The following is a 26642-nucleotide window of genomic DNA, read 5'->3' on the forward strand; positions in this document are numbered from 1 at the left end:
CATGGGCTGGCGGGGGGCATGGGGAGCAGCAGCATGGGCTGGCGGGGGGCATGGGGAGCAGCAGCATGGGCTGGCGGGGGGCATGGGGAGCAGCAGCATGGGCTGGCGGGGGGCATGGGGAGCAGCAGCATGGGCTGGCGGGGGGCATGGGGAGCAGCAGCATGGGCTGGCGGGGGGCATGGGGAGCAGCAGCATGGGCTGGCGGGGGGCATGGGGAGCAGCAGCATGGGCTGGCGGGGGGCATGGGGAGCAGCAGCATGGGCTGGCGGGGGCATGGGGAGCAGCAGCATGGGCTGGCGGGGGCATGGGGAGCAGCAGCATGGGCTGGCGGGGGCATGGGGAGCAGCAGCATGGGCTGGCGGGGGCATGGGGAGCAGCAGCATGGGCTGGCGGGGGCATGGGGAGGAGCAGCAGCATGGGCTGGCGGGGGCATGGGGAGCAGCAGCATGGGCTGGCATGGGGAGCAGCAGCATGGGCTGGCATGGGGAGCAGCAGCATGGGCTGGCATGGGGAGCAGCAGCATGGGCTGGCGGGGGCATGGGGAGCAGCAGCATGGGCTGGCGGGGGCATGGGGAGCAGCAGCATGGGCTGGCGGGGGCATGGGGAGCAGCAGCATGGGCTGGCGGGGGCATGGGGAGCAGCAGCATGGGCTGGCGGGGGCATGGGGAGCAGCAGCATGGGCGGGCAAGGGGAGCAGTAGCATGGGTGGGCAAGGGGAGCAGCATGGGCGGGCAAGGGGAGCAGCATGGGCGGGCAAGGGGAGCAGCATGGGCGGGCAAGGGGAGCAGCATGGGCGGGCAAGGGGAGCAGCATGGGCGGGCAAGGGGAGCAGCAGCATGGGCGGGCAAGGGGAGCAGGGGTGGGTGAGCAGCAGCGAGGTGTGGTAGGGTCGGGGACAATGGCATAACAAGAGGGGCAATGGCAAAACAGGAGGGGGCAATGGCAGAGCAGGACGTTAGGACGGGAAGAGCAGCACTTGAGGGAGAAGCACAAAAACATGGAAGCAACGCAGAGAGAAGCATGCAAGGACGAGTGCAACACGAAGGGGCTGGGGAGAAGCACACGGGTGAGAGATTGCAGCATGGAGCACTGCAGGGTTAAGGGGTCGAAAGAAATTCACAAGGGAGACAGCTGCGAAAGTGCTTCATCAAAAAGAAAAATGTAGTTCCTGAATAGTGAGCAGTGGAAGGCACGAGTAACAGAAGCGGAAGGCAAGCCCACACAAGGCAACGGATAAACAGCAAGCTAGTGATGTCCCCACTAGTGAAGCTAGTGAGTGACAAAGTCAACCAATGGTAAACAATGTGTGGGCTCTAAGCCCACTAAGTTCACAACAAGGACTTACGCAACCAGACCGCTTGCACTGTCTGGTAAGCAAGACCTGAAAAGTGTTAAAGAGCCTTGTAAATTGAGCACTGAAAGAAACAATCCCAAAAATATGTTGTCTAGGATTCTTACATTCTGCTCCAAACTTACTCACTAACTATGCTTAAATGTTAGTAGTTCCCCTTAAAACCCAATTGCATTTTATTGTTGAAATGGTCGATTATCCATATATGCTGTAGTTTAGACCTGCTACGAACGCTACATTGTGAAAACCCTAAACATTCAATGGTAACTAAAGATTTTAAAGATATATATTTGTGTGCACACGCCATAATGAAAATAAATGTGCCTCAATAACACATGCTATTTAGAGCAACTGTATTACAAAACTGTATTACCGAAGTGGAAGCGTCAAATTATTACCAAAGTACAACAAAATGTTCATGAGAAAAACGGTTTAGTGATACAGATTTCATGCAACTAACTTTACAAAATGAAAAACTTAGTCATGCTGCCATTTCAAAGTGGTTTTACCTTACTGCAAAATCTTAAAGCCCCGCATCTAGGTTTGTACATACCTTTTGTTAAAACAAATATACATGAAAAACTGCCATGGCATAGACCATATATGCAGAGTATGATATGCAATTTATAGGGGAGAGACATCCTGACCCCCTTGAGGCTTGACCATCAAGTCACGGGCCATCCACGCACAATAACAGCATATTCTACTGTGCGTTATAACACATATATATACATACATACACACACACACAACCCCACCCTACATACACATTTTTAAATATCAAAGACTAGTACCTACCTAGTTGTCTGACCATTAGGCATTGTGTAAATAATCGAAGAGACACCCGCTTGAACCAATAATTGTGTTCCATCATTGAACTGAACCCATACAGCTCCGGAGCTCAACTGTAAAAACATTTTGAAAATTAGTCTTTTTCCACTACTGCAATCTGCTTTTAAGTAGCAGTGTATTTTAATAAAAGGAGTTAAATGGAAACCATGCATAGTAATTGTCATGCTTTTTGATTATATGCTTTAGCAGAACATGCATCACAACTTCAGGAGGCAGATCCAGGAAAATATTAATTACATTCTGCAAAACAGTATCCAAGTTAGAGTATTCTCCCCGGAAATAGGTTGTGATTTTGTACCCACAACCAGCCTCGACTTAGAAACACTTCTATTTAAAAAGAAAGTCTAAAAAACAATCAATCTCACCAATGAATAGGAAATCTGACTATGTCCCTTAAGATTTTGAGCATCACAGAGATGCACCACCTACAAAGTTCAACTCCAACACTGCCATCTTTGTTTACAACACAAATGCAACACCCTAGCAGTGCGGGTTGCACATGAATCGAATGATACCCATGCCGAATAATTTGTCTAACAAGGAAATAGCCTTTCCTTCTCATGCAATCACCCCAGACATAGATGAAAGATCTTAACCATTCCATGCCCGATTTAGAGGAAGTTCGGACAATAATACTCAGGAAAAAAAAATTACTGAGGCAACTGCGAGCAACAAGGGACCATGGGTAAAGAAAGACCCATTACAGTATACAACAGTTCACTGGAACTAATAGATCGAGCATGCAAGATCTCGAATGCAGCAGTTAACATGCAACTCACAGAGATCAGGTTGCTGTACATCGCACTTCAGTTCAGGCAGTAATACAACAAATGTTGAGATCCCCTTGCCACACTAGTCGGGCCCTTAGAGTGCATACAGAAGCGATGCCCTGCTTGACTATGCAAGAATGTAATAAGCCTCTTGGGAGATAACCCACAAAGTTTTCCAATGCGGGCAGGTGGACAGGAGCTGTGGGAAAGGAACCTTGCAGAGTTTTGCACATGACCTTAAGCCTGTGGTACATGAAGACGTCTAAAGTGTGCAGCGTAGGCGCTCCCGAAAAGCCTGCAGTGAGACGAATTTGCCATTGGGGGATAGTTCGCCGAGGGAGGTTAATTTCAGTCGCCTCGTCTGGGTGCCTACACCTCGATCCGCAGTCGTGTCGTGTTCTAGAGCAAAGGAAGTCCTGCAACAAATAAGCAGTCTAACTTCACTTGCAGGCCCATTCAGTGCACCTGGCCAGGTCAATGCCCGCTCTCGGACAATTGGCAGGGGAACAAAGTACGGTGTTCACAGAGCACGACGCCATACTGTCAATTCAGTTGAAAAGGCATGGGATGGTGCCAGAAGTGCACAAACTGTGCTTGAGATCAGTAGTTTTACAACTCCGTATCCGGAACGCACATACTCTACCTCCCCCTCCGCCCCTCAATACAATGCATCTGGCCATGTTGATGCCCAGGTCAGGCGACTGGCAGAGAAACAAAGGGTGATGTTCACTGGCACCAACACCATATTGTCAATTTCCATGTAGGGTAGAAAAGGCATGGGTTGGTGCAAAGAAGTGGCAGCGTGAGCACTTACCATTCCAGTCTGGAATGTTTGCCCGCCCAAGCAAAGCTTACAAGGCAGGGTGGACATGTTGGAAGAAGTGTCTAGTGAGAAGTACAGGCACGTTAACAAAAAGGTTTTTTGGCAATGGCGATTCTGCCGGCCATGGATAGGGCAATTTAGTCCATGCGGGCACTATCTTCAAGCCATGAGTACCCTGCTATAATGTTCCTGTCTAATGTAAATTGAGCTCTCTGCTTATCCAGATGCGGAGACACTTAACAACAGTATCAGACCATTACAGCGGGTAGTCAAGAGTAAATGTTTGTTGCTTCTGTAAGGAGGAAGGGGACTGATTCAGACCAATTGATAGTGACGCCAGTGATGCATCCGAATTTGATTAACTCCCTGAGTATTGGCACGGTTTTAGCCGTCAAGTCCCCACTATAGAGCATGACTCAGTCCACATACAGGGAGACTATTAAGACACCTAGTTGTGTAAATTAAACCTCTCACACAGTGGTGTTGGCATAATCTGTCGCGGTGCTTCCATAGAAATCGTAAATAGGAGAGGTAAAAGCGACAGCCCTTACAGGTGCCCCTGGCAAGAAGGAATGGAGAGGTCACTGCACCATTTATCCTTAAGCAGCCCGTGGGCTGCGCATAAAGAGGCTGTTAGAAATGGGATCTCTGGTTGGCAAAGGCTTGCGCTAAAGCCAGGCAGAGACCACCACTCTAGTCAGGGCAAGGGAGTTCAACGCCAAAGATAAACCCTGCTCACCCCCTTGGTAGCTTGGCACGAGCAGTCAGGCTTATCCCAGAGGCCAAGTGTAAAGCGTTTGCGCACGCACACAGCAACATACCAGGCACACCACAAAAGGAACTCCACACAAGGTTATAGCAAAAATATCCTTTGTGTTCTCATAACACATTAGAATAGTAATCACATAATATACATTGTGCCACCTGGCACTAGGTAATATCTACAAGGGACTATGTACACTTGACAGGGCCAACTGGACCACTGTCAGAACCATCACAAAGTGAACTTAGTAAAAGTAGGACATCACATAAACATACAACCAGTAATCACTGGTGACCACTGCACTCAGTATCCTCCTGTAACAAACCACATCATGCAGAGTATCACATTTAGGCGTGAATTACATTCTGCGCCAATCTCACCAGCATAAACACATTATGCAATCATCTCATAAGTCTAAACGCATTAGACCCTGACCTCCTAAGCACAACTCACATTAGGGGTAAAACTCACAGTAGGAAATAATCACACCAGCATAATCACATTACGCCCATAATCTCATCCCCAAACGCATTTATAGGCATGAATCACTGTAGACAATAACATTTCCTAATATCACAAACCACTGACCACCCCCTTGGCCAACTGGCCTTCTCAAGGGCTCAAATGCCCTAAATCCAGAATGTCAGGGCTGCTGCCAATGCAGCAGAATCCAAGGTGCGCCATTGCGCTGGGGCAAAGTAGTGCAACTCACTCCTATCTCTCAAAACATGGCCCCAAAGAACTGTGCCCTAAACGTAGCAGCTGGCACTAAGTGCTGCGCAGCTGTAAACCCAGTGAAGGCCCTGGCACCACTGTGCCCTCTGTTGTCCCATTCAGGGACTTCTTTACACAGAATTGCCTCCTCTAGCAAGCAGGGCAGCTGTAGGAACTGGCCAAACTGGTTGGGGCATGGGCTCATCTGGGCCCTCTTAAAACCAATATGCCCCTTTGTAGGAGCGGCCCGCAATGGCGGGACCACTCAGGCACCGACAATGTGCCTCGACATGCAGGGGGACAGAGGCCCCTCTGGGCCCTCAACAACCATGTGCCCCCCCCCCCCGTTAGAGTGGCCCTCTGTCATGCGGGGCAGCTCAGAAACCGGCCATGGACATTGTGCCTGGATCGGCACCACCCACATAGAGCCTTTACTCACCGGCTCCTTGTGGGACTCTGCACTGCTCCCCACGGTCGTCTCTTCGCCCGGTCCCCCTTCTGGGACCGGGACTTCACCAGGGCTGCAACACGCGGGGCTCTCGCCGCTTATGAGAGCCCCGCCTGGAATCTGGCCATCCTGTTGCGGGACGCGGGGCTCCCTCTTCACCACGGGAGCCCCTTAGGGGATATTGCACGGGCACTGCCTTCTCCGGGCACTGCCTTCTCCGGGCGCTGCCTGCTCCGGCCGCTGCTTCTTCGCGGCATCCATGAAGGCAGGGTGGGCTCCTGCCTGACTTCTTGCTTCTCCTCTGCAGCGGGGGCGTGCGCGGGGCTTCCCTCGCAAAACCGGAAGTCCCGCCTGCCGTCAGGCACCACGTCGCCCGACTTCCTCCCAGCCGTGGCGGCGATTCCACAGCGGCAATGCGGGGTGGGTACCTGCTCACCAAATAAAGCCACGAAGCGGGGTGGGCACCCCCCTTAGGTAAAATAGCAGGAGAGCGGGGTGGGCACCCGCTCTCCTCAAAACAGGCGATTAAAAACCCAAACGTGCCTGTATCACAAGAGAATCCCTACAATGGGGATTCCCTCTCAAAGGGCTGCAGCGCCGCGAAGCCCACACGCTCCTTGCTCCTTGGGATAAGTTGAAATAAAGTGCTCGCAAGGCGCTAGAAGCCCAAGCAACAAGTTCCACTAGTAATCAAGGGGCAATGCTGGGCCCAGGGAGGCAAGCCCTCATGGCAGCCCCCCCCCCCCACCCCCACCAGCAGCACGCCCCAGCACACCAGAACTGAACTGAACAACTTCATAGGGTCACAGCCCCTACATTTATACCCACATTTCCTTTGTCTTTAGTGCAGGGCTTGGGCAAACCAGTTGCAACTGGTTAAGGGGGGATTTGGAGCACTTTGTTTTGGAAGCTCCTCTTCCCCTTAGTCAGGTGGGGGCTAGGTGATCAGACACCACAGGGGGCGGAGCCAGCATTGTACAGGGCAGGCACCATCCTATTCAGTCAGGGGATGACCCCTCCCACTACTCCCAGCCCAGATGTCCTATTCAGTCCAGCGCTGACTCACCCTGCCCCTCCTGGAGCCACACACACCTCCCAGCCCGTCACTCACAAGTCAGACATGCAATTCACATCAGGCAGACACATAGCACACAGAAATGCCAACTTCTAAAAGTGGCATTTCTCCACCAGTCCTCATAAATCTGCGCACACCATTGCGCAGCATTTAGTCTCACGAGTTCATACATACTAAACTCAACCCTGCGCTCCTCTCATACCAGGAATTACCACGGACACACTTATTCCCAATGCATTCCTATGGGAGGGCAGGCCAACTTCACCAAACGTACACAGAGTGCACACACTTTACACTGGACCACAGTGCTATGTGCCCAGAGGCCTAAAACCACCAACACCATGTCAGACTAAGGCAAAAAGTTTAGGGGTGAACCTGCCAAAAAGGCCAAGTCCAACAGAGGCTTAATCCAATTTATGAATTAGGGGCTGAGGCGGATTCTCTTCAGCAGTAAAAATAAGATACTTCCATTAGTGAATCGCACGCCTTAGTGACGTAGAGGGCGATAGCATCTGCCAGCACCTGGGGGGGACTAGGTAATGTATCAGCGCAAATAGGGTGCGCAAGTTGTGGGCTGTGGAGCATCCCAGTAAAAAGCCAGATTGGTCCGGTCTTATGATGTTAGGTGATAATGGGAGTAACCTATTAGAAATCAGTTCGGCCAGGATTTTATAAATACATTTTATTTAATAATATTTCTATAGAAGTCTCAGCTTTTGAGGGGCTTGCCAGGTTTCAAGATAGTGACTACCAGGGCTTCCCGCTGGGACGCCAGAAATGTACCTGCCTCGCGGGCCTCTTCATACATGGCGAGCACTGGGATATGAGAGTATTTTTTTGTACAAGAATGGTCAGACGATCTGAGCCCGGTGCTTTGTCCCAGGAAGGCTTTGTATCACCTCCCTGCCTTCACCCATGAAGGGGTCCTCAAGATACTGCCTGTGTGGGTCTTCTAGCCAAGCAAGCTGTATGGAGTCAAAGTACTCCAGTATGTATTCTGTGTCAGAGCGTGAAGCAGTACGGTGCAAGCCGGTGTAATAATTCAAGAATGTAAAGCAATATTATCACCATGTATGGATCTCTTCTCTCCCTGTCCACGAGCTTGGTAATGGAGCCAGCACAAGGCCAGCTGAGAAGCCGAGCTAGTTCTCCCAGACCAGTCTCCCTCACCGCATTCCTAGCAACTGCATCTTTACCCAGATAGGAAGTCTCCCTTAAAGCCGCCTCATTGTATTTAGCCTGCCTAGTCTTAATGTTTGCCAGCAACTGTCTCTCCCCAGTGGTGTAATACTGTAATTCTAGGAGTGTCGGTCTTCAGTGCCGACAGCTGCCTCTGTAGTGATTCTAGTCCCAGACTGCTTGGCCATGCATTCGCCAGTAATAACTTGAAAGGCCTTCCACAGTGTACCTGACAATGTCATTGACCGAGTGTTAGGAGCGAAATATTCGTGGATTTCTTTTCAAATTTTTTCCCTAAAGGCCAGATTGCACAATACATTTGGTGGAATCTACAGGAGAACGCCTGATCGCCTGCACTCACGAAGGGCAGCTCCAGACACACTGGAGTAAAATTGGCGAGTGTACAAGGGGATGCCCCAATATCCCTGGTGTAGGAAGCTGGCTCATTATGTGATAGATCAATAATCTGATATATTGTGTAAAGAGTCCAGGGGTTCCCTTACTAGTGGACACTGCTTGCTATGCAATCCCAAAGTGCTCAGTTATGGGTAGTGTGGTCGAGCAGCCTTAGGCTCACCACACAGGAGTGTAAGAAATTTGCAAATACACACAATGATTAATAAATGACAACACGACTCAAGAAGGAGATCCAAACTAATTTATAAAAATAACAAGTTTCTTTATATATGTTCAGGCATCATATAAAAATTGTTCAAGTACGGCGATTTTTGAATATTCATTCTTTGATAGGTAGGCACTTAGTGCAATTTTATGGAACAATTCTGTTTGATTGATAAAGGTCCACAGAGTAAATAACACCGCTTTTTGCCTACAACCAGTGGCTGGCAGCGTATATCATGAGAGCCAGAAATTCACAGCTGTATGCCCACAATCCAGAGGGAGGCAGCGATGAAGGGAACATTTAAACAAAAAACAAATCACCAAAATAGATTAACAAAATGTTAGCCTCCAACCACCCCCATCTCCTCTGCACCAGAAACGTCTAATCATTGCACCCGGAGCAGGATTAGATCCCCTAAGGGCCCTGAAAGGAGTCCAGGCCAGTAGAGAGGGACTATGCCAGTTCAGCTTTTCGCGGGGGAAGCAAGTGCAAAATCTTTAAGTATTTTGAACACATCACTGCCCTGAATTCTACAGAGAGAATATGAATAAAGGGCACCCCTTAGATCAGGGTATGCAGCTGCTCTATTCTCCACTGTGAGAGACAGTCGCTCCATTGTCAACGAAAATCATAGTTTGTGAAGCCAGGAGGTATAGTCTGGTATGTTCTCGAATCTCCAGAGCGCGAGGATCAGTTGGCGCACCGCATTTAACGCTAGGGCCATCTGCCGACCAAGTAGCGAGAGCAGCGGTAAAGTCAAGGGGTTTGGCAGCCCAGGTATAGTGTATGCGGGGAAGCATGGGAGAGTAGTGTCAAACGCTGAGTCAATGTCGTTTAATACCTGCTTCCAGAAACTGGACAGTTTCGGGCAGTGCCACAGAAGATGAAGAGAACCAGTCTGCCCACAACACCGCCAACATTTCTCTTGTTCCACATGTGTATGCATGCTGGCGTAAGCTACCAGTAGGAGGTTATTTTGTAGGCTGCCTCCGTGCGGGCCAGGTTGAATGCGGTGTGATGTGTTCTATAAAAAATGTCAACCCACTCCTTGGAGGAGAGAGCGCCCCTATTTTTTTTTTTTTTTTTGCAGAGTTTTCTATTGCGCAAACTTGACCTGAATCCAATCCGGTATCAGAGCGCTTTACATAGCACCAGTAACGTTACATGAGGACACACATTCATTTTTGTTTTAGGCACGTGGAGATTAAGTGATTTGCCTAGAATCACAGGATGTTCAGTGTCATTACCGAGACTCGAACCCAGTTCCCCAGGTCGAGCGCCCTAGCAGTTAGGCCAACTCTTCTCCCCGCGCAACTGGCCTTTGGAGTGCCAACATTTGATAGTATAGAGGTCAGAGATAAGGCTCTTATCATCATCTTTGTGGACCAGCCATTTCTCGAACGTGATAAGGGGGCGGGAGGCAGCCGTCTTATAATCCGGAGAGGTCATCCAGTGCTTCAGATGCAAATAATAGAACGCATCCGACGCAGGGGGGAGAGTAGTCCTGTTGAAGTTGTTCAAAGAGGATAATCCCTGAGGGATCGTAGAGGGAGCCCACCCGCTTACATTCTTGCTCACGCTAGTGGCTAGACACCTCCAATCCGCTGGGTGGGGTGGGGGTGATATAGCTGGGTTGGGTTTCCCTTAATTGATGTCACCCCTTGGCCTTGTGGGCGTGCATCGATTGTTGCTTTTGGAATATTCTGGTGGCCATCTTGTCTTTGTGCCGTGACACATTTACTTTTTCTTTTGCTTTAGAAACAGTCACAATATGGTTCTCTCACACATCTCAAACAGAACTTTTTTTACGTGTAGGACATCACTTTGTGTTCTTCAATCTTTTGTTTTACTTTTCTATACTCCTAACTGAATCAATCTTCACTCGGGCAACCTCCAGCCTGCATGTCAGCTGCTTCTCTTTCAGCATGTTCCTCAGCTCTGACAACCATCTACACTCGCTCCAGACTAAATTCCTCCAGTAGGTACGGCAAGGACGTCATTGAGTCTGCAAGCGAAAGAATGACATAATTGGCATACAGTTGATAGTATGAATGTCTACACCAAACCGGATGCATGAAGTCTGCAGATTGTCTCCAATTCGCTGTGCTATGGAATCCATATAGAGCACAAAGAGGAGGGGGGGATAGAGGGCACCCCGGACTGGAACATAGCTGATGACTTCCCATTAATCCAGACAGAAGCTCTGGGGGTGCTATAAAGCCTATCCGTCTAATAAATATGTCCCCAAATCCAAAGTGCCGTAGCGCTTTAAACAGGTATGGCCATTGGACACAGTCAAACACTTTCTCTGCGTCAATGGAGAGGAAAAGCACCTCTTTTCGGGATCTCAGAGTGATGTCAAGGAGATGTAAAAGCCTTTTGATATTGTTCCCGCCTGGTCTCGTAGGGATAAAACCTGCTTGGTCAGGGTTGATCAGACACGGCATGACCTGATTCTCATGAGAGGCCAAAACACCGGCGAAGAGCTTGGCGTCAACGTTGAGAAGGAAAATGGGTCTATATGACCAACAGACCCCGAGGTATTTTGATGGCTTAAGTATCACAGATATGGAAGCCTCCATCTAGTCTGTTAACGTGCCCGAATCAAGGAAGGAATTAGAAAGTTGGGTAAGGAGGGGAGCTAGCCAGCTCCTGGCAAAAGGATTTATAAAATTGGTCCGTGAGGCCGTCCGTCCCCGGTGCCTTAGCGGGCTTAATACGCGGGATTGCCGCAACCACCTCCTCAACTCGTATCTGCTGATCCAATTGGGACGAGCGCGCTGCCGACAAGCTATTCAGGGGAATCCCCCGCAGGTAAGGTATCAGGTCACCCAGAGAGCCGTCAGAGTCAGAATACAGAGGATGGTAAAACTCTTTTGAAAGTTGCAAAGTTTCCTCTTCCTTGTGCACCTCCTCCCCCGAAGCCTGCCTAATCAAACTGACGGAACAAAACAAACTCTTAGCACAGAGACTATGAGCTAGCATGCGCTGCAGCGGTCACTACTCAGGTAAAATTTGTCTCTGAGCCAGAGAAAGGCATACTCCGGCCCTTCCAGGTCTAGACGCTTCAAAAGAAGCTTCTTATGCTCCAGGGTTAGCCAGACCCTGGTGGCCCTCGTACAATTATGAATGACCTCCATCTCAGTGACCTCCTGCTTCATATGCCGGTGGTTCTCCTGTCGCATCCAGTATTCTGCTGCCGATTTAGCAATGAATTCGCACCTCATTACCAGCTTCAATGCTTCCCATACCAACAATAGGGGAGTGTCCTCCACGTCATTGGTGCAGAGATAATCCACAAGCACCATGCGCACTAGTGACATCGTTGCCAGGGACTGCAGCAACATGTCGTGTAGTCGCCACTGGGAGGTGCGGGCCAGAAGATGGCAGCCAGTACATAAGTCCATCCTGCCGCAGCAATCCAGGACCCCCAACCCACTGCCAGAGGGGCCCATCCCCACCAATGCCTCAGTGTCAGCTCTTGCCATTCTGTTGGATGACCCAGTGCGTTTCGCACCCCAAGGACCTGGCCTCACCAGCACCAGGGGTCCATTTGAATCCAGTAGCAGAGCCAGCCTCTGTGCACACCCTTTGGAGACCAAGAGTAGGCGACCAAACCCCGATGAGGGCCGCTCAGGGCAGAGCAGCTACAATCCAGGCGCTGAGTACTTGGTAGAGAGCACTGCCGCTATTAGCCTTGATAAGCCAGGGGAACCCTGCAGGGATGTAAGAAAGTGGCTCTGTATATACTGTTCCCAAATAGGTACACTGTGCACAGAGTCCACAGTCCCCAGAGGTTTGGCAGAGGCTAAAGTGAGATATAACCTTACTCTCTAAAGTGGTAGCTTGGTTGAGCAGTTAGGCAGTATCAGAGGACAGTGTAAAGCATTTGTTGCACACAGTCAGCAAATGGTCTCACACACTCAAGAACTGAACTCTAGGCCAATGGTTTTGTATAAAAATATATGGTTGTTTTATTTTAGAACCAACAAAAGATTTCAAAATATACTTTCTCTGAATGAGAAGCTTTAGATAAATACTTTCGATATGCAAAGGCTTTTGAATGCAATAGACAGTTGTTGCAATAGGCAACACAATTTCAAACACAATACATTCAGCTCAATGGGAATTTCTAGTTAAATGCAATTAGTTACTTTAAGGATTACTTTTCTAACCACAGGACTCAATTTTGGATTCAGTCCTGGGACATTTCCTGTAAACAATTGAGTAAAAGCGTTTGTTACAGTAGTGATTTTTAAGCAATATTTTAAAAGTTGACACTTAGAAACTTTTTCTCATAGAATCACCAATTATATCCTATGGGAGGAAATTCACTTAGCAGGTAAGTGGGGTTATTGTTACTTTTTCTAACTCAGTGTTGGATCCTGGATCCACCACTGGTGCATCACCTGTAAACAGTTGAAAGAATGTGTTTTGGTTATACAGGCGATTTTTTACGAATATTAGTAAGTTTGCAAAATCGACACTTAGAAACTTTTTCAGCAAAAACCAGGCAATGTTATCCTATGGAAGGAAATTCAAATTATAGGTATGTTCTTGTTACTTTAGTAATCCAGTGCTGGGCTCCTAGGTTCAGCACTGGGACATCTATCTAAAACAGGTAAGTAATTAAGTTTTCACATTGGTGCGATTTTTAAAGAATATTTGTAGTTGGCAAAAATCGACAGAAGAAATTTCACAGAAAAACAGTCAATGGCTTCCTATGGAAGAAAATTGGGTTAGCGGTAAGTATGGATGTAATTACTTTTCAGGGTCAGTGCTGGGCACCAAGATTCAGCACTGGAATCTCTCCTGATAGCAGGTGAGTGTTTCCGTTTTCGTTACTCTGTAGATTTTAGGTGAATATTTTAAAGTTTAGTAAACTCCACACTTAAAAGAAATTTCAAGAGAAACCAGTCAATGTTACCCTATGGAAGAAAAGTGAGTTATCGGCTTTTGGGTAAGTACTCGACTGGCAGAGTTAAGGTTCTGGGCATAGACTCCGGGGTCTCCCAGGGTCAGGTAAGTACAGTTGTTACACCCTCAGCGGCACAGGGGCAGCCGGGTGCAGAGTGAGTTAGGTCCAATGTTATCCTATGGGAGGCAGGGGGCCCTCGGTTGGTGGCTTCGGACTAGCAGGCCATGCGGCTGTGGGAGCTGGGCTCCTGGTCACTTGCTCAGGGAAAATGGGGAAGGAGGTAGGAGTAGAAGTTGCACTGCCAGGGCCACTCGGGAAGCTGGGTTCAGGGTGCTTTTGAGCCTTCGGGCGCTAAATGGATTACAATGGAAAAGCTCAAGGACGAACAAAGGGTGCAAGCGCGGGGACGAAGATTCTTCGGGTGTGACCACCACTTCGAAAGGTAAGTTGGGTAGTTGGAGGATAGGTAGGTACCCTGGAGTTGGGCACAGGGGTCCGCAGGGTGGCGGGTGCAGAGGTGCCTTTTGGTGTCGGGAAATCTTACCCTCTGTTGATCGCGGTTGGGGGGGGTCCCTGGTTCTGAGGCTGCAGATGTCATCAGGAGCGTCGAAGTGGGTCCTTGGGTGCCGGATTCGGGGTCACAGTCGCCGGGGGGACGTCCTCAGGGTCTTTGTCCACTCCAGCACAGGCCAGGCTTAGCGGGTGCAGAGTGTGCAAGGTTTGCGGTTCCTGGCTGATGCCAGGGGTTAGTTACTTGCTTTGAGCAGTGCCACTGCTCGTGGGAGTCCCAGATGCTCAGTCACAAGATAGTCAGGTCCTCCGGGGTTTGTGAGGTTGCTGGCCACAGGAGGTGCCGGGATTTAGCAGGAGCAGGTTCGAGGGTCGACAGGCTGGTAGGGCTGGGGCCATAGCAGTTGGCGTCTTCCTCTTGTTAGCAGCTGCACGGCAGGTCTTTCTTCTTGATCTTTGCTGTTTCGGAATCTGGAATCTAAGGGCAGAAGGTTCAGGGTGCCCCTAAATACTAAATTTAAGGGCGTTACAGATAGGTAAAGGGCAGGGACCACTGGGTCCCTGCCCTGGGGTGGTTACACCCCCTATCCTGCCACTCACCTGTGGGAGGGGGGGGGGGGGCAGTGGCCTAGTCTTGATTAGGCAGGGCTCCCCATCTTCAAGATGGCGAGAGCCCGAGGATGTGCTTCACCTCGCCTCCCCCACCTGAGGGGTGGGGTTGGCAGAGGCTGGCACACCCCCTGTCCTTCCTTGGGGTTTCCGGCCAGTCTTCCCGCCAGAGTGGGGGATTAGAACAGATAGGGGCCAGTTGCTGAGTACAGCAAGTGGCCTGGAGAAGCTCACAAAGGCGACATGCCTTTGAAGCTTTCCCTGCCCATCCTGGGGGAGGAGACCTAGCACCTCGCCCAGGATGTGCATTGTTGCAGGCCCAGGAGAGCGGATGGCTCTCTACCCAGGGGTCCAGCAACACGTCTGCTGTGTGGCAGCCTAGGCAGCCCCTCAGACCAGACATGGATTGTAGGTTAGGTTCAGGGGGCATCTCTAAGATGCCCTCTGTCGTGCATTGTACATTAAATCCTGCATGGCATCAGTGCGGGTTTAATGTGCTGAGAAGTTTGATAGCAAACTTCTCAGTCTTCAGTGGAGCCATCATGGTGCTGTGGAGTTCGTGTTTGACGATCTCCCAGCACCATATACTCTTAAATGGCAGCACTGCACTTACAGTGCCCAGGAATGGACCTGGGTACTGTAGGGGCACAGGGCTCATGCTCCTGTGCCCAAACCACCGACATAGGACACCCAGCTAGAGGGGTGGCTGATGTATGCCAGGGCAGTGTATGTTGTGGGCATGGCACACAGGGATGTGTGCCATATCGACTCTGGTTTGACCTGAACCCAGACACTCAGCCTGCAAGGGCAGTGTGTTTGGGTACAGGGCCTCTATGGGTGGAACATTAAGTGTTGCAGCCCTTAGAGGCCTTCCCTGGTCACAAGGCCCTGGGTACCTAGGGTACCATTTACCAGGGGCTGACATGTGGCCAGTGTTTGCCAATTTGGGTTTTAGGTTTCAGCATAGTTTTTAGGGAAGGAACATAGGCCCTGGGCACCTGATTGGCAGGAGTCCAGGGCACACTCAGTCAAAATACATCCAGCAATTCAGCAAAAAGTGGGGCATACCATGCAAGAAAGATGGCACTTTCTCAAACTGGGCCACCTCTCCTCTAATGCCTCGCACTGGACGGGGAAACTCCCGACCCAAGGTCCCCGCTCAACCCGGGCTGCTTGTGGGCACGCAAGGAATGTCACAGTCTCACAGTTCTCATCCCTCCAGCGCTGTACCGGTGCTGCAGTGGAGCGGCCTACCTTTGTTGTGTGCACGGCTGAGGTTCGGCCGCCTCCTCTCCACCACAGTCTCTCCCGAGACCAGTCTGACCATGCAGCCGCCACAGGGCCCCGAAGGCTGTCCCCAACGTCAAACACAGGGCAGCAGCCGGCCCTCTTCAGGGCAGCAGCCGGCCCTCTTCAGGGCAGCGCCTCACAGGCTCCGCTGCCGGCAGACCCCAACCGCAGAAATCACCGCCAATTGCCTCCGGTCACACCAGGGCCCTCGTCACAGGAAGGGGGGCATGGGGGGGGGGGGTCTTGGGGACAACTCCCTTCACACCCATCGCTGCTCCTTTCGTGTCGGGACATTGGCCGGTCAGCGCAGCCCCCTCAGCTGGCCAGGCTACACACTCAGCAGTGGCACTCGCCGGCCCAGCAGCTGCCGCACGCTCTCACTCCATCCTGCCGCCGACCAACCACGCCGTCTGAAAGCCTCAATCCGGGGACCCACCGCCAGGCAACCTGCTCTCCGGTGTTTATGTTTTGTAAAGATCATGGCTACCCGAAGGCTTCACCGCGCTGGTGAGTACTGTGCCGAGAGTAGGACCTCTGGTACATTAACGGGGAAACAGCCATGTCTTAAGTTTCTTCCTGAAGGAAAGTTCAACCATGCCAAAAATGGGCGCTTTCCCACACCTGGTAACTAATCAGTAGTCTATCCTGGATCAAGCCTCGTGTTCATGGGAGATACAGGTGCCCTCCCGGGCGTCCAGGAATCTTAATCTCCAGGCTACTTGGAGGTCATTGTCAGAAACTATAGTTCTAAGCTGAAGTGCAGCAAGTGGGTGCGGTATTCTACCCAAGCCAGATTCATCAAGTATCTGATTAAGCACATTAATATCCCCACCGAAGAAGATGGTCCTGGGACAAAGGTTGAATATATACCTCTAGACCAACAAGAAGAATCGCAGGTCACCATTATTGGGTCCATAAGTGGCGGCAATATTAACTGTGCGACTGTAAAGCAGCTCTAACTATAACATACCTACCCTCCCTGTACTAAATAGTGGCTAGCATGTGCCACGGTAAGCCTTTGTGTATCACAACGCCTCTGGCACAGTGTTTGCTGTAATGTGGGCTTCTGCTATCCAGCTAGCCCCAATCCTACCTTGTGTGTCAGGTGCCAAGTGCACTTCCTGAAGCAATCCTATATCTACATGATGCCTAGAGGAAGACATGTCTAGCCCTACGTGGATTGTTCAAGCTGCGCATGTTCAATGTCATCAGTTTAGCGGAGTGCATTTGAGAGGAAAAACTGCATGAGACCAGGGTACGTTAGAGAGAGCAAACTGCAGCAGTTCCTAGCATAGGAGTCTTCCAACTGGGAGTTAGGCCCCACTTTGGGGTCTTAACTGATCCCAGGGGGGCACCAGGCTCTGGTTAAAAGAACCATCAGGCTGAAAACACTGCTTTGTTTTAAACTAAAAAAAAATGAGCAGCAGTAAGCCTCTCTGTAACGGGCCATTACTAACATCGTTTATCATATATATCTGGCTGGGAGTACGCGTCAGTAGTGAAGGGATTCTAAATATTCTTCAAACCTTCCCGCCCTCATTTCTGATAATCACACTGTGAATACTTTTACACGTTAGCTAACCAGAATAGTATCACAAGCTTGTATTTGAGTGCATTTTTAACAGTGGCAACAGAACTTTACTGCAATGTTTAAATATGTTTAGACATTTAAACATTGCCAATTTAATTAAATTGGCAAACGGGCGGCAATGATTTATTTTTTACACAGAGGGCGCTGCATTAACAAGTTTGACTACCACTGCTCAGGTGTGCGCAAAAGCGTCTTGCATGGCATGTATTCAATAGGCGCGGCTTAGTAGTAATGTTGTGGCTATACGAGTCCAGGTTGAAGTAGCAACTAGGCCATCTCCCACCCACACCAGCATTCAAACTTGTAGAAGAGCTTGTACTCACCTTCCCAACCAGAACAGCAAAAGCAACCCAACATAATGGCAGCAAGGCCATGGTCAAACAAACCAATAACCAGTCATTGGTATGCATTCCTGAGGTGGCCAAAGAGGCAGGAGGACATACCATCTCACTAAACGAGGCCAAGGTATAATTGTCTGAACAAGCTTGGCTGTGTATAACAGTGCCTATTTAAGGCCAGCCTTACGTAGCAGCCGTTTGCCTGGAAGCAACTCCCACAGCACAGCTTGAGCAGCTAGAGTGAAGTTGGGGTAGATGGATAGGCAGTCAGGTGCAGTACAGTGTTGCTGTATAATTCAGGAAGCGTTGATGATGGGTCGGACGGGCGCTCCAAGAGGGGTATGAGAGCTCAGGAAGCGGTCTGAAGGCTTCACAGAAAACATAGACGTGAGCACCGCCCAAATAGGGAACTGAACATCACCTCAATGTAGTATTCTACTCTGTTCATGGCTGTACACTCGGGGAGGCACATTATTGCGTTGATAGCGTGCCTCCAAATCCTCATTCTTGGGCTTTGACTGCCAGACCTGTCTCCAAGTGTAGCAGGTCCTCGTTCTGAGATGTTGCCCCATCTTCAGTTTTTGATACTCCATGTTCTAATTGGCCAAGGTGGCCGTCGGGTTTGTCAAATCTCTTTCATGTGGTCAAGCCTCATAGTTGGAGAGTCAGTTTTGGATTCAATTGTGCCAAGGCTGAGCTTCACATCCGCTATTGGGATTCTGATGCAGTCATGTGGGGCTGGGGGGAGGGGGCAGATAAGCTGGCAATGCCTAACCGGCTCCCACACCCTGCCAAAAGGTTGGGCTGATACATATAAGGGCCCCAGGGGCAGGTTGCACCTGTCCCAGGTTTCTAGTCAACCAAGGTCAAGAAACTTGAGCAACGCCCCCCCCCCCCCCATCTTATCCTCTGCCCTGGATACTTGAAACATGACATCTTACTATCCATTCTAGAACGAAGGTTGGAGCTGTCAGGTCCTGTACTGCAATAGTTTACATCATTCCTACACAATAGAACCCAAAGAGTCGAGGTAAATCGATCCCTCTCTCAGCCCATCCGCTGTCAATATCAGGGTACCTCTGGGGTCCGCCCTTTCACCCATTCTCTTCAATTTATTCTTGGACCCACTTGCAAATGCTCTGAACACTGCAAACATTCTTTATCACATGTATGCAGATGACTCGACTGCATTTGAAACACCCCTCCCCAGAAGACTTCATTTCCCTAAACTCTACCTTGTTAAACACGCACAAGTGGCTCACTAACCAACTTAAGCTCAACACTGCCAAAGCTGAATTCCTCTTCATCACTTACCCTAACCACACTCCCAAGATCGACTTCTGGATGAAGCATCTAATAGCCTTTAACTATACACCTCACATCGAGTCCGCTAAATCTCTTGGAGTCACTCTAGACAAAACAACTGAATATGCAGAATCATATCAGCAATGCCACCAAGGGAGCTGATCACCAAAAGAGTATATTAAGGAAACTCAAACCCTTCCTACCACACGACAACTAAGATGGCGGTCCAAGCTCTTGTATTGCCTAGACTAGACTACGGAAGCTTCCCTCTTTGGGGTCTTCCTAAATACAATACGCCCCCCCCCCCCCCACCCCCCCAGGGCCTCCCTTAATGCTGCAGCCAGACTGATAACCGGTACAAAAAGAAATGATCACATATCTCCAGCACTAAAATCTCTAAAATGACCTTGGTACAAAGAAAGAATTCAGCTAAAGATTGCTTGCATGACTCAAAGCCCAAAATGTTAAGAACCTCATATTTGCCACAAACCCTTGAGTTATCAATGGGATGCAGACCTTCCACGAAGTGTAAATTCATTACTACTGAAACCACAGATTTAAAACAGAAAAAAAAAAAGAACTAACTACAAAGCCTTTTCGGGCATCGCCCGAAGATATGGAACTCTCTGCCTCTGTCGAATCTCATCTACCTCTTCATTAAAAAATGAAGTGAAAACAATACTAATGAACAAGTTTCTGCACTTAGATACATTATGTTTTATAGTTTATTTATCTGCCTATTATTCCGATGCTCTGCATGACAACTACTTTGATGTGAAACCATTGACTCCAGCTTTACCATGCTACTCCCAAATATGTAATGAGTGTCTGTTCCTACTACTGTATCCTACGTACCCTATAACGTGAAGCACTCTGATACCCTCTAGGGGGTCTTGTTCGCGCTATACAAAACTCTATAAATAAATAAAATAGGGGCAGATAGTTTATGAGGTTGTTCTACATCTATATATTGAGAGCCGTAAACTCAAGAATCAAATGTCCAAGTGGCAGGGCGCTTCATTTATGCCCCAACCTCTCTGGTGTTAGTACACTAGAAGCGCTACCACAATCAGGGCATCGGTGGTCCAGGTCCTGCCTAAGGGACATGTCCAATAGCTGGACAGCCCAGGGAAGAGCCAGAGCTTTGTCCTTTCCCAGAGGGATAAGATTATTCATCCTGGTGCCCTTCCCAACTGCTCGAGAAGCCCGAAGTGGGCGAAATTAAAGGCCGAGCCAAGAGATCTCCATGAGCGCAGCCCGAAAGGGCAGCGGCGTAGCAAAAGACCTCCACCTTCATGGCACTGAACACCACAGCTTGCCACCCTGGACGTCAGCACTCCGCCTTCAGGTTTCTCAAAACAACAATCTCTTGCAGGCTCCACGCCTCCGACAAGGTCAGGGGCACAGACACCAGTCCTCCAGCTGCTTTACACAGCCATCCATCTCTCCTAAAGTGCCCTCAAGGGCTTTACCGATGAACAGCGCTCAAGCAGCAACAGAAGTCGACAGTCCATGGGTCATCAACACCAGCCACTGGTGCAGGAGCACACAGGCCGGCATACCAAAGGACAATAGGCTGCAGCCGAGGCACAGCCTCAAGGTTGACAAAAATAGTAGTACGAGGCTGCAAATTACCTAACCAGTATCTTGGCCCCATAATCAAATATGCCCCAGCACGGGGATGCAGAGCTGGGCTGTTAAAGGCAAAATTCCGGTCCTGACTGACTGCTGACTTGACCAGCAGAGCCTCACCAAAAGGTGGCCATCTTGCGACCCAACGCTCTAGCGCCTCCTCCAGCAGCCATTAGACCCTTAGACGAACAGGGTGCTTTCAAATCTATACAAAATAAGCTCATCAGGCTGTTCTTTTCCACATTTCTTTAGCGTGAAAGGCAACCGCTGGTCCTGTAGCTGCTGCAATGTAGTTTTAAGAAAGAAGTTCTACTATTAAACAATCTAAAATTCTGAAAATCTTGCTTTGAACAGGGTTTGGATGATTCTTTATCACACTCCCCTATTTATGCTAGATGTGAGTGTTCTGGGGTAAGGAATTATTATAACATTTATGACCATCAGTGCAGATCCTACGATTAAGAGCACATTTTTATTATCCAATGCAATAGTACTCATTTTATCAACATCAGAAGGATGAAAAAGCTGAATGAACCCACCAGGATTTGAACCTGTGACCATGGAGTCAAACAGACCCATGCAGTGGGTGCATTAGTCTGCTAAACAACCAGACTTAATAGAAATACATTTTACCCCTTTATCAGTGGTTCTGCGCTTACCTGAGAAGCCCAGCCCACATTTTCCACAAAAACCGACTTAAGAACTTGACCTGGATCTGGAGTGCATGTGTTTTTGGGAGTCGAGGTGCTGCTTTTTGCTGCCACAGATGAACATACAGAACCTTCATACGAAATCATCTATAACAAGAGAAAAGCTGGTTAAAAGATGCTAATAATCACCCCTGAGAGCCATGGACGTCAATTCATCAAAATGCCTGGGGTAGCGGAAATGAGTTCTGACACGGACGACCCCCCCCAATACATCACAGGAAGTGACCTAACAAACTGACATTTACATCATAGGAAGATATGTCACATGACCCTTGGTCCTGTTAACATTACAGAAGTGATATTTTTAAAGATATAAAAGTTAGACAAAGTTGAAAAATGTTACAGTAGTTAAAACGAATAGTTTACCTGTCGGTGTAGTTTTGCAGCTTGAAGATCTTTCTGGATTCACTATGCTGTGCATTATTCCGCGATCTTGTGGTTGGGTCCGGATTCGAAGTCTTTTCTTTGTTTTTTTTTTTTTGTTTTTTGTAGCCCAGGTGGGCGTCGACGTACACCATTTGGTGCACCTCCCGTGACGTCGTTGTGCTTCCTGCGGAAGTCCCACCTTTGGGGCGCCATCTTCGGGTTCTTTTTTCCTTTCCTCTTTCTTTTTTTTTAACCCTAGGCGATTGATTAATCCTTCTTGTCCCTTTATCTGTATGTTTGTATTTCTTTGATCTTTTCCATTTTACCCCCTCTTCCTCCAGCCTCATCTTCCTGGCGGAGGTGGGTGGGTTCGCTAGTGAATCCAGAAAGATCTTCAAGCTGCAAAACTACACCGACAGGTAAGAAACTATTCGTTTTGCAGCGTGAATCTTTCTGGATTCACTATGCTGTGCATCGATTTTGTAGCGGTTTTCCTAGTTCTGTGGCGGCTGGGTGGTAGATGAGCGTTGGTCGTTGAAAATGTGCTGAAGCACCTTCTGTCCAACCTGTGCTTCCTTGTTCATCTGAATGTCCACGCAGTAGTGTTTCGTGAACGTGTGCACAGATGCCCAAGTTGCCGCGAGGCATATGTCCTGGATGGGCGTGTTCGCCAGGAAGGCCACGGTGGCCCCTTTCTTCCTTGTGGAGTGAGCCTGCGGCCCCTCCGCTAGCTCCTGTCCAGCCTGTTTGTGGCAGAATTGAATAGTGAGGGCAATCCACCTTGCGATGGTGCCCTTAGTCACTGGTCTACCCATGAAGCTAGTAGCAAAGGACACAAACAGCTGTTTCGACTTCCTGAGTTCTTTGGTTCTCTCAATGTAGTGCATCACCGCTCTTCTGGCATCGAGGGTGTGCAGTGCCTTTTCTGCGTTTGTAGTCGGGTTTTGGAAGAAACTTGGTATCTGGATAGTCTGATTTATGTGGAACGCCGACACTACCTTGGGCATGAAGTGTGGGTCCGTTCTCAGGACTATTCTATCTTTGTGGATCTGAATGTAGGGTTCCTGCAGCGTTAGTGCTTGAAGCTCGCTCACCCTGCGTAGTGAGGTTATGGCCACCAGAAAGGCTGTTTTCATAGTCAACATCTGCAGTGTGGCCTTGTGAATGGGTTCAAACGGTGCCTTCATGAGCTCCGTCAGGACCACATTCAGATTCCATGCCGGCGGCGGCAACCTTTTCGGGGGGGGCCATCCTTTTGGCTCCTTCCATGAATCTCCTCACCACCTGCGAGCTGAAGAAACTTCCACCTTTTTCACCTCTGGTGTAGGCCACGATGGCCGCTAGGTGTACCCTTAGTGAGCTTGAGCAGAGGTTACTCTTTAGAAGGTGTGTGAGGTACCTCAGTACTGTTGAGTCTCTTGTCATTCTGTTTTGCAGGCCCTTTTTCCGGCACCACACAGTGAACCTCTTCCATTTTGCGCTGTAGCATTTTCGTGTAGTTGGTTTCCTCGCCTCCCGTAGCACTCGCATCGTGCTCGGCGGCAATCTTAAGTGTGCGAACTCTAGGTCTTCAGGAGCCATGCCGCCAGGTTGAGGGTCTCTGGCTCTGGGTGCAGGACCTCTCCGTTTTGCATTGAGAGCAGGTCCTTCCTCCTCTCGAACCTGTATGGGTCGCCTTGTGCCATTTCCTGAATTTGTGAGAACCATGTCTGCCTCGCCCACTGCGGAGCCACCAGGATCAGGGTCATGTTGCTGGTTCTGCACTTGTCGAGCACTCTGTGCAACAGGGGTATCGGTGGAAAGGCGTAGGCAAATGTCCTCGACCAGCTTATCCATAGGGCATTTCCCTTGGATTGCTGATCTGGTTGCCTGGACGCGAAGCTTTGGCATTTTGCATTGTGGCGTGTTGCAAAAAGGTCTATTGTGGGAGTCCCCCATCTCCGGAAGAGTTTCTCCGTTTCCTGGCCATTGAGCTCCCACTTGTGTGATGCTGAGGTCTGCCTGCTTAGCCAGTCTGCCTCCACATTGTCCTTCCCGGTAGGTGAATTGCCAGTAGATCTATCCTGAGAGGTATGGCCCATCTCCAAATCTCCTGAGCTAGGGATGAGAGCGGGAACGACTGTGTCCCCCCTTGTTTGTTGATGTAGAACATCGCCGTGGTGTTGTCTGTTTGGACCAACACCCTCTTGTTGAACAGGTGCCTCTGGAATGCCTTCAGGGCTAGCAGGATTGTTTTCAACTCGAGGTAGTTGATATGGCGGACCGCATCTGCTGGGGCCCATAGACCCCTCACTCTGAGGTTGTCCATGTGCGCTCCCCATCCCTTCTGCGATGCGTCCGTGGTAATGGTCACTGTTGGGATTGGTGGTGTCAGGCTTCTCCCTGCTGTTATGTTGTCTCTGTTCCACCAAGTTATCTCCTCCTGCACTGCGTGCGTAACAACCACTAGATCCTCCCAACTTCCGTTTGCTTGTGACCATTGTTGTTGTAGCCATTCCTGGAATGGTCTCATGTGCAGGCGTACATTCGGCACCAGCTGGATACAGGACGCCATCATCCCCATCATCTTGCTCACAGCCCTCACTGTCAGAGCTCGCCCCTTCTGGTAGAGCTTCGCCTCCTTCAGTAGAGCCTCTGTCCTACTCTCGCTGGGCACTACTGTACTGTTGCGGGAGTTGATCTTTGCCCCCAGGAAAATCTTCACCTGCTCCGGTTCCATCGATGATTTTCCCCAGTGGATCGAGAATCCCAGATTTGTGAGGGTGTCTGTTACGCGTTTTGCGTGCCTCTCGCACTTTCCGCGTGAGTTTGCCTTGACCAGCCAGTCGTCCAAGTAGGGGTAGACATGTATTCCCTGCCTTCGTAGGTGCGCCGCTACCGCCGACAGGCATTTTATAAAGACCCTTGGTGCTGATTTTAATCCGAAGGCCAGGGTCGTGAACTGGTAGTGTTCTTGTTCGATGTTGAATCTTAGAAGGCCCTTGTGCCTTCTGTTTATTGGGATGTGAAGATAGGCATCCTTGAGGTCCACGGTGACCATGAAGTCCCCTTCTCTTATCTGTGGCAGAACCTCCTGCAGTGAAGTCATTTTGAACCTTTGCGTTCTGATGAACTTGTTTAGGTAACGGAGGTCTAGTATGGGTCTGAGGTCTCCGTCTACCTTCGGAACCACGAAGTAGTTTGAGTAGACCCCTTTGTTGCGTTCTCTGAACGGCACTGTCTCTATGGCTCCCTTCTGCAGGAGTTTCCGCGTTTCTTCTCTGAGTATTGCCAGTTCTTGGGCCGATCTCAGTCTTCCCCTTGGTTTCCTGTTTGGAGGTCTTTTCTCCAAATCTACGCAGTACCCGTACTGCACAACGTTCCGTATCCACTTGTCTGTGGTTATACGCCGCCACTCCTGAAGGTAGAACCTCAGTCTTCCGCCTACTGGTGTCGTATGCTCGTAGGCTCTTGAATTTTCTCTTCTCCCTGATGACACTTTTCTGCGCCTCACCCTTGGGGTCCTGACGAGGGTAGGCGTCCTCTTGCGTGCTGAGTCACTTCGTCGAGGGCTGTTCGCCCCCTCTCCTCCTTTGGCCACGTCCGTTCCCTCTCCCGCGAAAGGACTGGCCCCGAGGTTGATATTGCCAGTTTTGCTTCTGCTGACCTTGTCCGTGACCTTCACCCTGCTGACTTTGTTGGAACGCCTGGTGCGACGTCCCCTGCTGGCTTCCTCCCCTACCGTAGGGTCCTCGAGGGATTTCCTCGCCTCATTCCCCTCAGCTGTAGGGCCCCCATGGACCTCGCCGTCTCTTTTTCTTTTTTCAGCTGGGTGAGCTGGTCGTCCACTGTTGCTCCGAACAGTGTCTCTCCATTGAAGGGGGTGCCAAGGATGTTGTTCTGCACTTCCGGTTTGAATCCCGAGATTCTTAGCCATGCATGCCTCCTCTCTGTGACCCCTATGGCCATGAGTCTTGCTGAAGTCTCTGCCCCATCCAACGCCGTCTTTATACAGGAGTTGGCGATGTTTTTGCCTTCATCTATCAGGTGAGAGGCTCTCTGCCGGTATTCTTCGGGGAGGTGCTTTACTAACTCCCCCATCTCATCCCAGTGCTGGTATTGGTGTCTATTGAGGAGTGCATTTGAATTCGCCATGCGCCAGTGCATTGCGGCGTTCCTCTCGACCTTTCTTCCTGTGAGGTCAATCCTCCTGCTCTCCTTATCCGGGGGTGGGCCCGAAGTTGCTGGTACGTTGGCCCTTCTCCTGGCCGTGGAGGCTATGATGGAGTCCGCGTTCACGCTACCCTTGATGTAAGGGGGGTCCAGGGAGGAGTGCTTATATTTCTTCTCTGTCCTGGGCGTGATCGACCGGCAGGTCGCAGGTTCCTTGAAGGCTTCTCTCCCCTGATTCATCACGCTTTGTAGCATGGGGAGGAACTGGCTCCTTGTCTGGATGGGGAGCAGTGTCTCGACGAGAAAATCGGCTTTCGGTTTCTCCTCGTCGAGTTTGACGCCGAAGGCCATTGCTGTGCTCCTGACCACCATATTGTAGACCCCGATGTCGTCGGGTGGCGAAGGCCTCGAAGGGTACGTGTCCACGGGCTCCTCCGGGTTTTCGGTGTCGAGATCGTGCCATTCGACGTCGTTGCTGGTAGATGCCGCCGATTCGTAGAACGACCGTTGGTCTTCTTCCTCGGCTTCTCCCTCATAATAGGGCTCTTCTTCCTCTTCGAGTTCTCTTGTCAGCCCTTCGGCGTCAAACTCGTCTTCGACCTCACCGACGTCCGCTGATGAAAC

At 50.0% G+C, this 26642-nt stretch overlaps 1 protein-coding gene across 1 annotated transcript in view; it reads right to left on the reverse strand.

Annotated features, from left to right (window-relative positions):
• PLK4 (polo like kinase 4) overlaps window positions 1–26642 on the reverse strand; it is a 141028-nt gene that overhangs the window by 12688 nt on the left and 101698 nt on the right. Inside the window, exons 14-15 of the mRNA XM_085641530.1 lie at window positions 21450–21587; window positions 2150–2256 (exon numbers count right to left, since the gene is read on the reverse strand). Of these exons, the coding sequence (XP_085497656.1) occupies window positions 2150–2256; window positions 21450–21587 (245 nt within the window). The remainder of the gene's footprint in view (window positions 1–2149; window positions 2257–21449; window positions 21588–26642) is intronic.

Source organism: Triturus cristatus, chromosome 2_2, assembly GCF_964204655.1.
Source record: "Triturus cristatus chromosome 2_2, aTriCri1.1, whole genome shotgun sequence".
Lineage (NCBI taxonomy): Eukaryota > Metazoa > Chordata > Amphibia > Caudata > Salamandridae > Triturus > Triturus cristatus.